Source organism: Octopus bimaculoides, chromosome 7, assembly GCF_001194135.2.
Source record: "Octopus bimaculoides isolate UCB-OBI-ISO-001 chromosome 7, ASM119413v2, whole genome shotgun sequence".
NCBI lineage: Eukaryota > Metazoa > Mollusca > Cephalopoda > Octopoda > Octopodidae > Octopus > Octopus bimaculoides.
Window position 1 is genome coordinate 89,999,064 of NC_068987.1, and position 14,057 is coordinate 90,013,120.

At 36.6% G+C, this 14,057-nt stretch overlaps 1 protein-coding gene across 1 annotated transcript in view; it reads right to left on the bottom strand.

The window, feature by feature from the left end:
- LOC106883367 (sorting nexin-33) overlaps positions 1-14,057 on the bottom strand; it is a 154,226-nt gene that overhangs the window by 26,223 nt on the left and 113,946 nt on the right. The window contains exons 3-5 of the mRNA XM_052969796.1: positions 13,580-13,654; positions 8,894-9,145; positions 6,365-6,477 (exon numbers count right to left, since the gene is read on the bottom strand). Of these exons, the coding sequence (XP_052825756.1) occupies positions 6,365-6,477; positions 8,894-9,145; positions 13,580-13,654 (440 nt within the window). The remainder of the gene's footprint in view (positions 1-6,364; positions 6,478-8,893; positions 9,146-13,579; positions 13,655-14,057) is intronic.

Sequence of the window (14,057 nt, forward strand, 5' to 3'; positions counted from 1 at the left end):
TGTCACCAACCATCGCCTGCTTTCCAAGCAAAGAAATATTTCTCATGGAAGAACAAAAACAAACAACATTAGTTGTATGATGAAGATGCTTATCTACAGCCATCACATGATATCAAGGCAAGGATGTATACACACACACAACAGAAAGATCTAGAAAATATTAAATACTGCATGAAAAAAACAAACAAACTATAGGTAAATGAGTGTTGACATAATTAATGCAAGAAGCTAAGAAAAAAATATTAAGTCATTGACTGATATTGTTCTGGGCAAAACTGTTTCATCTCCATCTTTATTGAAGGGGCAGGGATGAAATAATGTTTCTATGTTGATTTGGAGGATCATAAAAATGGCTGGGGTCTCACTTATGAGTTAATATCTTTTCCTTCTGGAATCCTTTAAATAATAACTACCAGTAATACACTGGAACTGACTTTTTTAATTACATCCCAACACACCTCCTACAACACTAAAACTAAGCACAAAATACTTTCATATGAAAAAAGGTATTTTCTTTTCTGAAAGTAATTAAGAATCAACACATTTGTTAGTTTTATGTTGAGACTAATCTGTCGAGAATACTCATACAGCAGGTTACATTTAAGGTCTGATATAAACTGGAGAAATTGATTCAAAATCTTTATATTTTGTATAATTCAGAAAGAACTCAATTGTGATATGACATTGTGGATAAGTGGATAGAATGTGCTTGTGTCTAAACTCCTAACAGGTAGATTAAAATGAGCGTGTAGACAAGTTCACAAAATGCAACTCTGATTAATCTTCTCAAATATATTTACAAAGGAATTAATTAACCGCCACTGATTTATGATATGCATTATCAGTTAATGTTAATCTGTGATATTTCAGTATAAGACACATTTTGCTTATACTTGCTCAAGGCAAGAACAAGAAGTAAAAGTACAGCAGTAGTGAGTTTTTGTGTCTAACCGTTTCACTTCATAAAGCCATTTTATTTTGCTTTTATCCTTGACACTCTTGGGAAAATAATGATCGTCATACAATTTCCTTTGCATCTCCCATCTTTCATATTGAAAACCTCGTGCACATGAAACAAATCAATGGTCATCATAATATATTCACAGGACACAGAATTGGTAGCATTGTTTAAATGTGGTTCGTTAGTGTTCTACTAAAAGCCATGCAGCTGTTACAGGGTGAAGAATTGAGTTGTGGTGCCATATGTCTTGAGTGCTTTGTTGCAATGGAACAGAATGTATGCACATTATGGAGTGCTGGCTGCTTTTGTTTTTTAACAAGAAATAAAGGTGACAGCGTTGGGTGGTAGTGCATTTCCTCATCTTACATGACTGAGTCTCTCGATGCTTGAGAGACAGATGATGGTGTACGTTTAACTGGGCCACGAGATAAACTGCTTCGGCATGCTGGAGATTCATTTGAAATGTCTGCTGTACACATTGGGAATATTTTGGACATGGGCCAAAATGCTAAACTACTGAAAAAGAATAGGGTTAAAAATAGGAAGAAAAAAATAGGAATGAAGAATGAAAATAGGAAGAATGAAGTACAAAGCAAGATTAGGTTACAATGAAAAAATTCAGGAAAAATAAGTCATTAGAGAATGATTGAAACGTTTGTGTCATGCATAAATCAACAAATGACAGAAAATGGAGTCAAGTTTGCCGTATAAAATAGAATTTCAAAGTTTCAAATTTTAAAGACAAATAAAGAAAGTAGAAAAAAAATAGAACCGAAGAAATTTATGCTGATCCCCATCAGGAAGAACCAGAATTGCTTCCTGTGTTAATCAATATAAAGTCTGATAATAATCATTTGTTATAATTTAAGAGCAGGAAATGGAAGAACCCAGAGAGAACTCTCACACAGAATAGTTCCATTTGTTGTAGAGGAGATGTTATACGAAATACATTGTTTTACGAAATGCAACATAAGTGCAAACTCTTTTGTTTGTTTCAGTCATTTGACTGTGGTCATGCTGGAGTACCGCCTTCAGTTGAGCAAATCGACCCCAGAGCTTATTCTTTGTAAGCCTAGTACTTATTCTATCAGTCTCTTTTGCCAAACTGCTAAGTTACAGGGACGTAAACATACCAGCATCAGTTGTCACAGACACACAAACATATACATATATACAACAGGCTTCTTCCATTTTCCGTCTACCAAATCCACTCACAAGGCTTTGGTTGGCCCGAGGCTATAGTAGAAGACACTAGCCCAAGGTGCCACACAGTGGGACTGAACCTAGGACCATGTGGTTGGTAAGCAAGTTACTTACCACACAGCCTACACTGGCAAAGAAAAAAAAAAAAAGAAAAAAAAAATTTCTACTTAACCCATTTAATCTCTCAATGTTTCAATCAAATCTCAACAAACACTTTAATTCCTTTAAAAGCAATCCAGATGAAACCAACACTGGTTCCATGATGCAAAACTTCCAATCTTTAAATTAACAGGACTCCTGACTGACTCTTGTGTTGGTAGCACATAAAAAGGACCATCCAAATGTGGTTGACACCAGGTCCACCTGACTGGCTCCCATGCCGATGGCATGTAAAAAGCATCATCTGAATGTGGCCCGTGCCAGTGCCCCCTGACTGGCTCCCATGTCAGTGGCACGTAAAAAGCACTATCCGAATGTGATTGATGCCAGGGCCGCCTGACTGGCTCCCGTGCCGGTGGCAAGTAAAAAGCACTCTCAGAGTAGTTGGCATTAGGAAGGGCATCCAGCTGTAGAAACTGCCAGATCAGATTGGAACCTGGTGCAGCCATCTGGCTTGCGAGACCTCAGTTGAACCATCCAACCCATGCCAGGATGGAAAGCGGACGTTAAACGATGATGATGATGATGATGAGTAGTTATTCTGTCAATTGCTTTTGCCCAACTGCTAAGTTACAGAGCTTGTGAACAAACCAATACCAGTTGTCGAGCGATTGTTGGCGGACGAACACGAACACAAAGACACACACACACACACACACACACACACACACACACACACACGCATGTGTAAACAATTTAATTGAATTGCTTACTCTATACAAGGTTCTCCACAATTCAGTGCTTAAGAGAGAGAAAAACTGCAATGTCAGTCTTTTCTTAATGAGTCAGATTGCATAGCATATTGACTATTAGAACTGCCATATTAAATTACCATTATTGTCATTCTGAATATAAGAATTAGATACAGCTGTGAAATTAGATAATGCACTCACATATATACGCATGTGCACAATGTGGAAAATTAAAAGAATTCCAGTCAGAAAAATGTAGTCAAGTAATTTGAGAAAGATAAATAATAATAATAATAATAATAATAACAATAACAATAATAATAATAATAATAATAATAATAATAATAATAATAATAATAATAATAAACAATAAAAATAAAAATACTACAGCTGCTGGACTAAATTTCTAATGAAGAAATTTTATATCTTTTAATAGTTTCAGTCATGAAGCTGTGGCCATGCTGGGGCACTGCCTTGAATTTTAGTTGAATGACTGAACCCATGTACTTATTTTTTTTTTAAAACCTGGTACTTATTCTATTGGTCTCTTTTGCTGAACCACTATGTTACAGGGATGTAAACACACACACACACACACATACATATGACAGGCCTTCTTTCAGTTTCCATCGACCAAATCCATTCAAAGGTGCCATGCAGTAGGGCTGAACCTGGAACCATGAGGTTGGGAGGCAAACCTATTACCACACAACCATTTCAGAATGTTCATTAAACAAATAAATATATAATAAAATGCAACATAAATAAAGAAGACAAACAAACAAAAAAAAAGAGCAACCTAGGAATGAACACACAGAGAAAAACAAAGAAATGAATGGAAATTCTTTTAAATTTTGGCAGAAGACTAGCAGCTTTTTGGGGGGGGAGAGGGGGTTAGTTGATTACATGGAGCCCAGAGCTTGATTGATTCTTTATGAAGCCTAAAAGGATCATCATCATCATCATCATCATCATTGTTTAACGTCCGCTTTCCATGCTAGCATGGGTTGGATGATTTGACTGAGGACTGCTGAACCAGATGGCTACACCAGGCTCCAATCTGATTTGGCAGAGTTTCTACAGCTGGATGCCCTTCCTAATGCCAACCACTCTCAGAGTGTAGTGGGTGCTTTTACGTGTCACCCGCACGAAGGCCAGTCAGGCGGTACTGGCAACAGCCACGCTCAAATGGTGTATTTTATGTGCCACCCGCACAAGAGCCAGTCCAGGGGCACTGGCAACGATCTCGCTCGAAAATTCTCACACATGTCACGGGCACAAGTGACAGAAAGGCGACGCTGGGCACAGGTAACTGTAGTAAACTTAATCTATCAAATACCTTTAGCAGAGTCGACTCTTATTGTAAATGTTTGGGGTCAGGTCTCCAGTCCAAGTATAACTCCATCATTTCTTCCAACTAATCTCAAAGTCCCTGATAAAACTGATGGCCACTACACCACCTACACTACCTCCATAAACTTACCCATTCTTTTATTCTTTTACTTGTTTCAGTCATTTGACTGTGGCCGTGCTGGAGCACCACCTTTAATCGAACAAATTGACCCAAGGACTTATTCTTTGTAAGCCTAGTACTTATTCTATCGGTCTCTAAGTCGTGGGGACGTAAATACACCAACATCGATTGTCAAGCAATGACGGGGGGGGGGGAACAAATACTGACACACAAATACATACATACACACACACACATATATATATGTATGACATGCTTCTTTCAGTTTCCATCCACCAAATCCACTCATAAGGCTTTGGCCAGCCTGAGGCTATATAAGAAGAAACTTGCTCTACGTGCCACGCAGTGGGACTGAACCCTGAACCATGTGGTTGGGAAGCAAGCTTCTTACCACACAGCCATGCCTGAATATTTAAAAATTTCCAAACCACATGGTTTGGACTTCAGTTCCACTGCATGGCACTTTGGGCAAGTGTCTTCTACTATAGCCTCAGGCCAACCAAAGCCTTGCGAGTGGATTTGGTAGACGGAAACTGAAAGAAGCCTGTTGTATATGCGTATGTATATATTTGTGTGTTTGTGCCTGTGTTTGTCTCCCCACCATTGCTTGACAACCGATGTTGGTGTGTTTACATCCTTGTAACTTAGCAGTTCGGCAAAGACTGATAGAATAAATACCAGGCTTACAAAGAATAAGTCTAGGGGTCGATTTCTTCAACTGAAAGGCGGTGCTCCAGCATGGCCACAGTCAAAATGACTGAAACAAATAAAAGACTAAAAGAATACCATATACATGTACTATAGACCTCTCTGTATAGAGATTTCTTTTCACTTCTCATCTTCCATAGAAGTAATAGTTTTACTGTATCCATTTGTGTATAACATGCACTCTTTTCATTTCTAAACTTTAAAATTAGGAGTGTGAGATACACATGATAAGTAAAAGTCACTCAACTTTCCAGTCTTATTGACCAAGTTAAGAGATGTGTGACAAGAGTTTAAATTACTATATTAATGTTATATTTCTCTATGCTAGTGATAACACATTAAATAAGCATGCCAACATCAGAGATCATATTGTTCAACATTGTTTACTATTTACTAATACATTAAAAAAAAAGTCAAAAGCAACATGACAAACCAAAACAACACAACAAAATGGTGTAAAGTTCATTATCTCTGTTCACAAGTTGCAGCATATCTTAGTTTATGCATATGTACTACAATAATATCATCATCATTGCATAACATCCACTTATCTAAGCTTGCATTGGGTCAGACGAATTTGATCAGGCAGATTTTCTTCAGCTGGACGCCCTTCCTAATAATGAAAGTATTACATTCTGGACAATCACTTTGAAAATTCTTGGCAGTAATGCTTTTTAAGACCTTTTTTTAATAGTCTACACAAATAAAGTTCAAAGGTTAATTTTCGAAATTGGTTTTTGTTAAGTTTCGGATAGATGAACTCTTCCAATGTGTTTTATACAGCAATTATAATAAAACTGACTACTTTTGTTTCCAAGTATCATAATACTAAACAGCTAGTATACAGTGTGCATGAAATATGTTTTCAGAGATTCCATTGCCCGTAATTAATAGTGGAGATTATACACAAGTGTATTTGTAGTAGTTTTCTTTATTTTAAGTATTGACAAACTGAGATCAATTGCTAATAAGATTATAATTTCGTAGACTATTGATCTCATGTTTTAGAGATGTCACTAACCTGATGCTACTGCAGTTAGTATCCAAAAATAAGACACATTTGCTGATGATTAGATATCAAACCAACTGATATGATGTGTTGATGCAAATAATCAAAAATTTTTCAATTCTGAAGACAAGGTTACTAATTTATTTCTTTATCCATACCTGCTGTAATTCTTTTTTATGGTGCCATAGCCAGCTGTGTGTAGTGTGGAGTTCCTGGTCTCGTGTGACTGGATTGATTGGGAGTCTGGTTGGTGATTGTTGTTAGTGACATTCTGAAACAAAAGCAACAAAACAAACACATTTATAAAAATTACAACAGGAAAAAAAACATCAAAATAATTGACACAAGGAAGAAATAAATAAAAAATACAAAAGAGCATAAACACTAGAAGAAATGACAACACTGAAGACAAAGACTATTATAAGAACACAAATGATGAGAAGAACAACAACAAAACCAATGATGGCAATAGTTACAACAACAAGATGTATTTTCAATGGGTTTAAACACAAGAGCCACATACTGAAGCTTCAGGACAACACCTGTTTCTAGTTTATCTTCAAAGATGTCTCTCACAATCAGTTCTAAGTATCTTTTATACTTTTCTCTGCTAGAGAGCTGCATAGATAGCCAGGCAACTAACATGAAAGTTGTTTCCCTTGCTTTCGTATATTTGTTGGCAACACAAGACATCAGGAAAACAAGATAACAAGATCAAGAAAACATTAAGAAAAATGGTGGCAACAATGATAATGACACCAACAACAGTGATGACATGAGAGCAGATGCTAAGATCCCAAGGTCTGTTAAGGGCAGAGGTTAGCTATGGTTTTAGGGTATAAAGAAAATAAGTTAATCCCACAAATCATCATCATCGTTTAATGTCCGTTTTCCATGCTGGCATATGGTTGGATGGTTTTGACTAGGGACTGGCAAGCCATGAGGCCATGCCAGGGTCCAATCTGATCTGGGAATGTTTCTACAGCTGGACGCCCTTTCTAACGCCAATACTCCGATAGTGTAGTGGATGCTTTTTACGCGCCACTAGCACCACAGAAACCAAACAGGTGGCACTGGTATTGGACACGTTCAGATGGTGCTTTTTACGTGCTACTAGCACAGGAGCCAGTCTGGAGCGGGTGGAGACATTGACCCCGTTTGGATGGTGCTTTGTACGTGACACTGGCATGAGAGCCAGTCAGGTGGTACAGGCAACGACCCATGCATAAATGGTGCTTATAGCATGGCAGCACTGGCATCGGCCACAACTACAATTTCCATTTTTTATTGTGATTTTTATTTTTTATTTTGCATGACTCAATATGTCTCCTCAAGCATGACATATCACCCAACGATTCAAAAGTACTTTTTAAAAGGCTGATTATGTGACACTGGTATAGGCTATGGCTGTGATCTCACTTTACTTACTGAGTCTTCTAATCACAGCATATCTCCAGAGGTCACAGTATCTTGTCATTGCTTAATTGTCTGGAAAACAGGTTCGACTCATAAAACCAGCAGTGCAGCTAACATTCCAGCCAAGTGAATTGAACATGAAGTGGACTGCTCAAATGTACTACAAAATACCTCAACAAATTTTAACTAAAAACCTTTATTGCTTTTCATATGGTACCATTGCTACTAAGTCATTTCACTTATACAATGATCGAAGGACTTATAGGACACCTCTGTATTACAATCATCATAGCATGACAGTTGTAAATGAGTGTCACTGTCATACAAGCAGTGTTATACATTTCGAATATTTCACAAAAACATGTCTGGCCATAGGGAAACATTACCTTATTGGGAAACAAACAAAGGTTAGCAACAGAAAGGGCATCTGGCAGTAAATCTGCTTCAATAAAATCCACCCGACTCATGCAAGCATGGGAAAGTGGACATTAAAATGATGAGAATGAACTACAAAAGCTGTGTAAGGTTACAGTGCTGAATTATAAGAACAAAAATTTCAAACTTTACTACAGTCAATGCAGAGAAGTATTGTCATCAACTGGAAATATTGCACAAAAATTTGCAGAAAAGCAGCCATTATTGGTCAATTGTAAAAGACCGTATGTTGACTAAATCCCTGAAGAAAATATTATGGCATTAAATATCAAAGTATTGCCTTATCTTCCTTATTCTTCTGGGTTTGCTCTATCAGACTATCATCATTTCAGATCATTACAACATTAATTAGAAGCAAAAAACATGTTTATTAATTGCAAACAGGTTAAAAATGATATCGAATGTTTCATTTCTGAAAAACCTGAAGAATTACTCAAAGGATCCACAGTTTGCCAAATAGAAGGGATTACGCTATCAATAATCAGGGAAAATATTATCTTGATTAAATTTATCAATTAAGACCGAAGAAGTATTTGTTTCTTTCCCATCTTGAAATGCAACAGAACTTTCTTTCCAACATAATGAGTCAGGTAAATCAACATTCTCTCAATCTCATCTTTCTTTAGTCCTGACCAACTATGTAGTTTACAGACAACAGTTTATCCCTGGTGAACCCGTTTTAAAGAAAGACCAATGTTTTCTCACTCATTTCTTTTTTATCTTCCTATTATTGTCAGATGACAAAAATCCATAAGATGTTACAAGCACAAATAAAGATATTGTCTGAGAAAAAATGAATGAAATACATGAAGGAAATCGGTAACATTTGAACTGACCTGTGTTGTTGCAGTGCCGCAACTAGAAGCATCATCATCATAGTCATCATCCCAATCATCATCGTCCCAATCGTCAAAACTGGCTTGTTTGGAGGGTGCTGATGGCTGGATTGGGTGGGAGACAAAACTTCCACTACCATGGTTCCTTGTGACATCATTATATTGGTAAGATGTGGCACTGTTGTAACTGCTGTTCTGAAACTGTTGAGGGACAGGAGGTGGAGGAAAAGATGGTTCTGGAAGAGAATAGATCTGGAAAATACAAAAATTTGGAAGATATAATAAAGGATTTATCTCAATAAAAGAAATTAATATGTTAAAATATATAAAAGAGAATGTAGGTCAATATGTTCCAAGATTTAGGTCACAAGTTTGGATTTATGGAGCTGAAATTTTGCAGAGCATCACATCTTTTCAAAGAGGGCAATGACTATGTAACTTTTTTTTTTTTTTTTATGATTTTGTTCCAAACAAGTCTTGAGGCCATTGTAGTGTAAAGGATAACAAAGAGAGAAAAGAAGGGGCCTAAAAATCCAAAAGATGTCAATTAACAAAAAGCTTAAAGGACTGAATATTAGAGACTAGAAGAAAACAAGGTGATGGTAATGAGTTTCAAAGAGCAGAAGTTTGAGGAAAGGTTTGTTAGAATAAAAGGATTTATGACTATCAAAGGATTTTTGAAGGATTTATGACTAACAGGAAGATCAACAGAGAAACAATGCACCTGTATGATTTTAATTAACCATACATTATCTCGTAGCTTTGATACTTCAATGATGTGTTTATTTTTAGAATGTCACTGTAGGGTAGGTGTGAGAGGCTGGATCCCATCAGTTTGAACACAAAAGTGGTAGAATATTTGGACTGGATGTGGTTAGTTTCAATGCTAAAAGGTTAAAAGTTTTGACAGAAGGTACTAGACCAGGAAGTTCAGAGCTAATGGACATGGCAATACTTGGAGAAAAGACAGCAAAAATACATTTTGACAATGAGCCAAAGAATCCAACCTTGTAGAAAGAGGAGGAGCCATTTTGTTAAACAACTTGGTTCTGGATCTCGCCATGCAAGGAGAAATCTCAGAAAAGTGTTCTTTTGAATTCCAGATGGTTTTCATATTGTATTTCAAAGTAATCTCTACTCTCATGTAACCTTATGCTTTAAGAAGGATTATCTAACACTTGGATCCTCAGTTTGCTTCACCCACCTGAATGGGTAAAACCTTGAACAAAGCTGCATAGATGTGGGATGAATATGTATTGAAAGTGAATCAACTACATGCACGTGAATGCTTCATCAAAGGACATTAGGACACTTATGCTGCAGAAACACGTGTGGGACTGGAATCTAGATAACAATACAATAATAAACAAATTTTGAAGATGTGTATGCCAGTGGGTGTAACCAGCCCACTTATGAGTACCCTTCATTCATTGGACAATGAACTTTGCTTGAGAAGACCTATTGAGGCAAGTGAAAACAAATCAAAATCGCTGAAGTGGCTGATGACAGTACCGCCTGATTGGCACTCATGCCAGTGAAACGTTAATAGCGCATCCGAACATGATCGTTGCCAGGGCCACGGATTGGCTCCCATGCTAATGGCATGTGAAAAGCACTGTTCAAGCGTGATTGTTGCCAGCGTCACCTTACCGGCACATGCCAGTGGCACATGAAAAACAACATTCGAACATGGTCGTTGCCAGTGCTGCTGGACTGGCTCCCTTGCAAGTAGCACGTAAAATACACCTTTCGAGTGTGGTCGTTGCTAGAAAATAAAGGATATTGGAGAGAATTGAAACAAAAACTGCATAGAAGGGGACAGAGAGAAAATGAAAAAGAAAAAGAAAAGAGACAAAAAGAATGATAGCGCAAGAGATAGGAGTGAGATAAAGACAGAGTAAGAAGAGAAGAAAAAAGAGAAAGAGTAAAGAGAGAGAGGGAGAGAGACAGAGTGTGTGTGTGTGTGTGTGTGTGTGTGTGCACAGATAACATAGAATGGAAGAAAGCTAGAAAGATAGTAGAAGGAAAGAAGTTAAGCTGAGATACAATGCAGTATCAAAGCAGCAGAGAGGCCACATCGCATGATAGCCAGTGGATAAGACATCTGCAATGTCACACTATCCACTCAGCGGTGGTTTTCCAACTGAAAGAGGTAGATTGTGTAACTGAATGTTGGCTTAAGAACTGTGGCCTCTTTGTGAAAGAAAAGAAACAACAAAAACACAAGTCTTTATCAGTTACTAACAGGCATGCTGCGTGATGGCTTGGTTGTTTGTTTATTTATATTTCATATCATGTATTTTGTGAACAATGATATCATTGGTCACATGTCATCCAATGGGCCAATCACTGCTTCACTGCATTTACGATGACAACAATGACAAGGGAGTGTCTCTGTAACTGAGGCAAAGTAAATATCACAAAGGTATTTTTGTTCAAATGCACCACTACTGATTTTTTTGTTGATGTGCACATACATGCCTATCTATGCACACCCACACACCTTCTTGTGTCTGCAATGAAAGATATAAAGATGATGTGTGTATATATGTGTTTATATGCATACACACATATCACTTTACAGTCACTTTCCCAGCTGGTATGGGTTAGGCAGTCATATATGTATGTATGTATGTATATGTGTGTGTGCGTATGTATGTATGTATGTATGTATGTATGTGTGTATGTATGTATGTGTGTGTATGTATGTGTGTATGTATGTGTATGTATGTATGTGTGTATGTATGTGTATGTATGTATGTGTGTACGTGTGTATGTATGTATGCATATGTGTGTGTATGTATGTATGTATATGTGTGTGTGTATGTATGTGTGTGTGTGTGTGTGTGTGTATACACATATTCAGAGTAACTTCTCTTGCAGACAGGCTGGAGGACTTCATTCCATTTACAGATTCTGTTTTCAGCATCATTTTCATTATTGGAATGTCTTTCAGAAGAGAACATACCAAATGCATTTTATCATGGCACCAGCAGAAGAGTAGTTGCTTTGTTCTTTGCAAAACTAAAAGTTTTTTTTTTTTACTCTATGGCACCTTTATTCTTTCAATGCAAACTTAACAAAGGAAGGATGGCTAAGAGTGTAAAAGAGGAGTTAAAGTGGGTGAATATGAAAGAGGAAACGGTGTGATGGGATGCAGAAGAGAGGAGGAGGAGATAAACAGTGGAAGCTACATGTTGGTAGGAGGCTGAATAGAACACAATATGAAAGCAAGGTAGACCGAGGAAAAGGTGAAGGAGGAGAATGGAAGGGTTGGTTTGAAAAAGGAGGATGCCCAAAACTGGGCAAGATGGTGAGATGGTGTGAGGGCAGTTGCTATAGCAATGAGATAGATCTAGCACCCCACCCCCTGTTAATGGGAACAAAACCTGGATTTAAAACACTGGGTGATGATGATGATGATGATGATAAGCCACATGCTTAAGTGGGATTGTTGTGAACACATCACACACACTCAGATATTGTCTTGTACTCTTCAGCACTGGCTTATTATTCTCATCTAACACTCTTGAATTTCCCCTTGATACACAATATGAAGAAGGGTCTACTTGTATTGATCCAATAACTCAGGAAACGTTACAGAGTGAAATTGTTTCAAGGACAGATTAAACCCATTGTGCAGGTTCAAATTCCCAGCTGAGATGTATTCCATTGGATTTCCACCTTGGAAACTGACCTCTGGTTATAATTCCTAACAAAACTCTGCAACGATGACAGACAGTTAAAATACTACAAAAGTGTTACTCAAGATATAATGACTCATTAATCTTTACACAATTACAAGAAATACATAGAATCAGACAGCCTCTAATTCAAAATTGTAACCCACCAACTCTGGAAAACTTTTTTCTCAAAAAATTCCAATATAATCATAATCTACATCACCTGAAAGATATTTGTAGAAAATTTCATCAAAAAATATCCATTTTTCAGAAAGTTATAAAGAAGCAGATTTGGGAAAAAATACTTCAGTTGAAAAAAAATGGGACAAATTTATATTAGGTACAACTGGCATATTCAGCTTTCTATTTCTTCTTCAACACCCAACAAATATGAAAGGGTACTGGAATCAAGATATTTTGGCTTATGCTGGATTAAACTTGGAATTTGGAGAAATGTCTGTACTGATATTTCTGTAGAAAGTAACATTGAAAAATTTGGGCAGAATTATAAACAAAGATGTTAAAAAACACTTTCTTGCAGTGTAAGACATCAACATTACAGTGAATAAAAATTAGTTTTGTGATTGAATTGTAAAGTTTAAATCTTCAATAATAAAAGAATCCTAAAACCACATTTTGATAAAGAAACAGAACATTAACATTGGAATTTATAAGAATTTTTGAGACAATATAGACTTTAATAATGATTTTCTTTTAGTAAAAGTCGCATCCTCCAAACTAATTAATAAACAGCTTTCTTATGGTATAGAAGTAGACATTTGGATCAGAACAAAAGGTTATTTTATAGAATTTTCCAATGACAGAATTACAGTTGTTATCAATTTAAAGGATGTTTAACAAAATTTCAACTGAAACTAATTTTTAAATATTTTAAATGCAGTTGGCAATATAGGGCTAGGTGCCCTCTCAAGTGGTTTTGTATTAAAAGAGCTAAAGGTTGGAAGTGATTTCTACATTAGTAAATAGTTAGCTAGATACTTACTTCAACATAGGATTCTGGAATGAGGCCTTGTTCTCCACTGGAGCTGCGAGCTTCCCACCAGCCATCCCCAATGTCCTGCAATTAAAAACAATTGATGATTAAGATTCCTTCATTTTTTAAGAATGATGGAGAAACAAAACACAATCATTTCTTTTTTTTTTTTTTACTTTTACTTTTTATTTGTATTATTTGGCAGCTTATTTTTGATGAACTTCTACGAGTAAGAGGTAAAAAAATAGGGTTTGTATTATTCAAGGCACTTCAGTATAATTTCACACAGGTGAAACAACACAAAACAGACATATTTTTTTTTTTATGAGACTGGGGTTAGATTCAGTTTCCTTTTCTTAAGCTGATGTGAGAAATATCTCCCCTTGGATGTAACACCAACCTGTCACAGACAGCATCTCCAAATCAACTGATAGCAATTTTCTATATTTAGATGTACTGAGTCAGTATAAGAGTCAGTTTAAGAGGA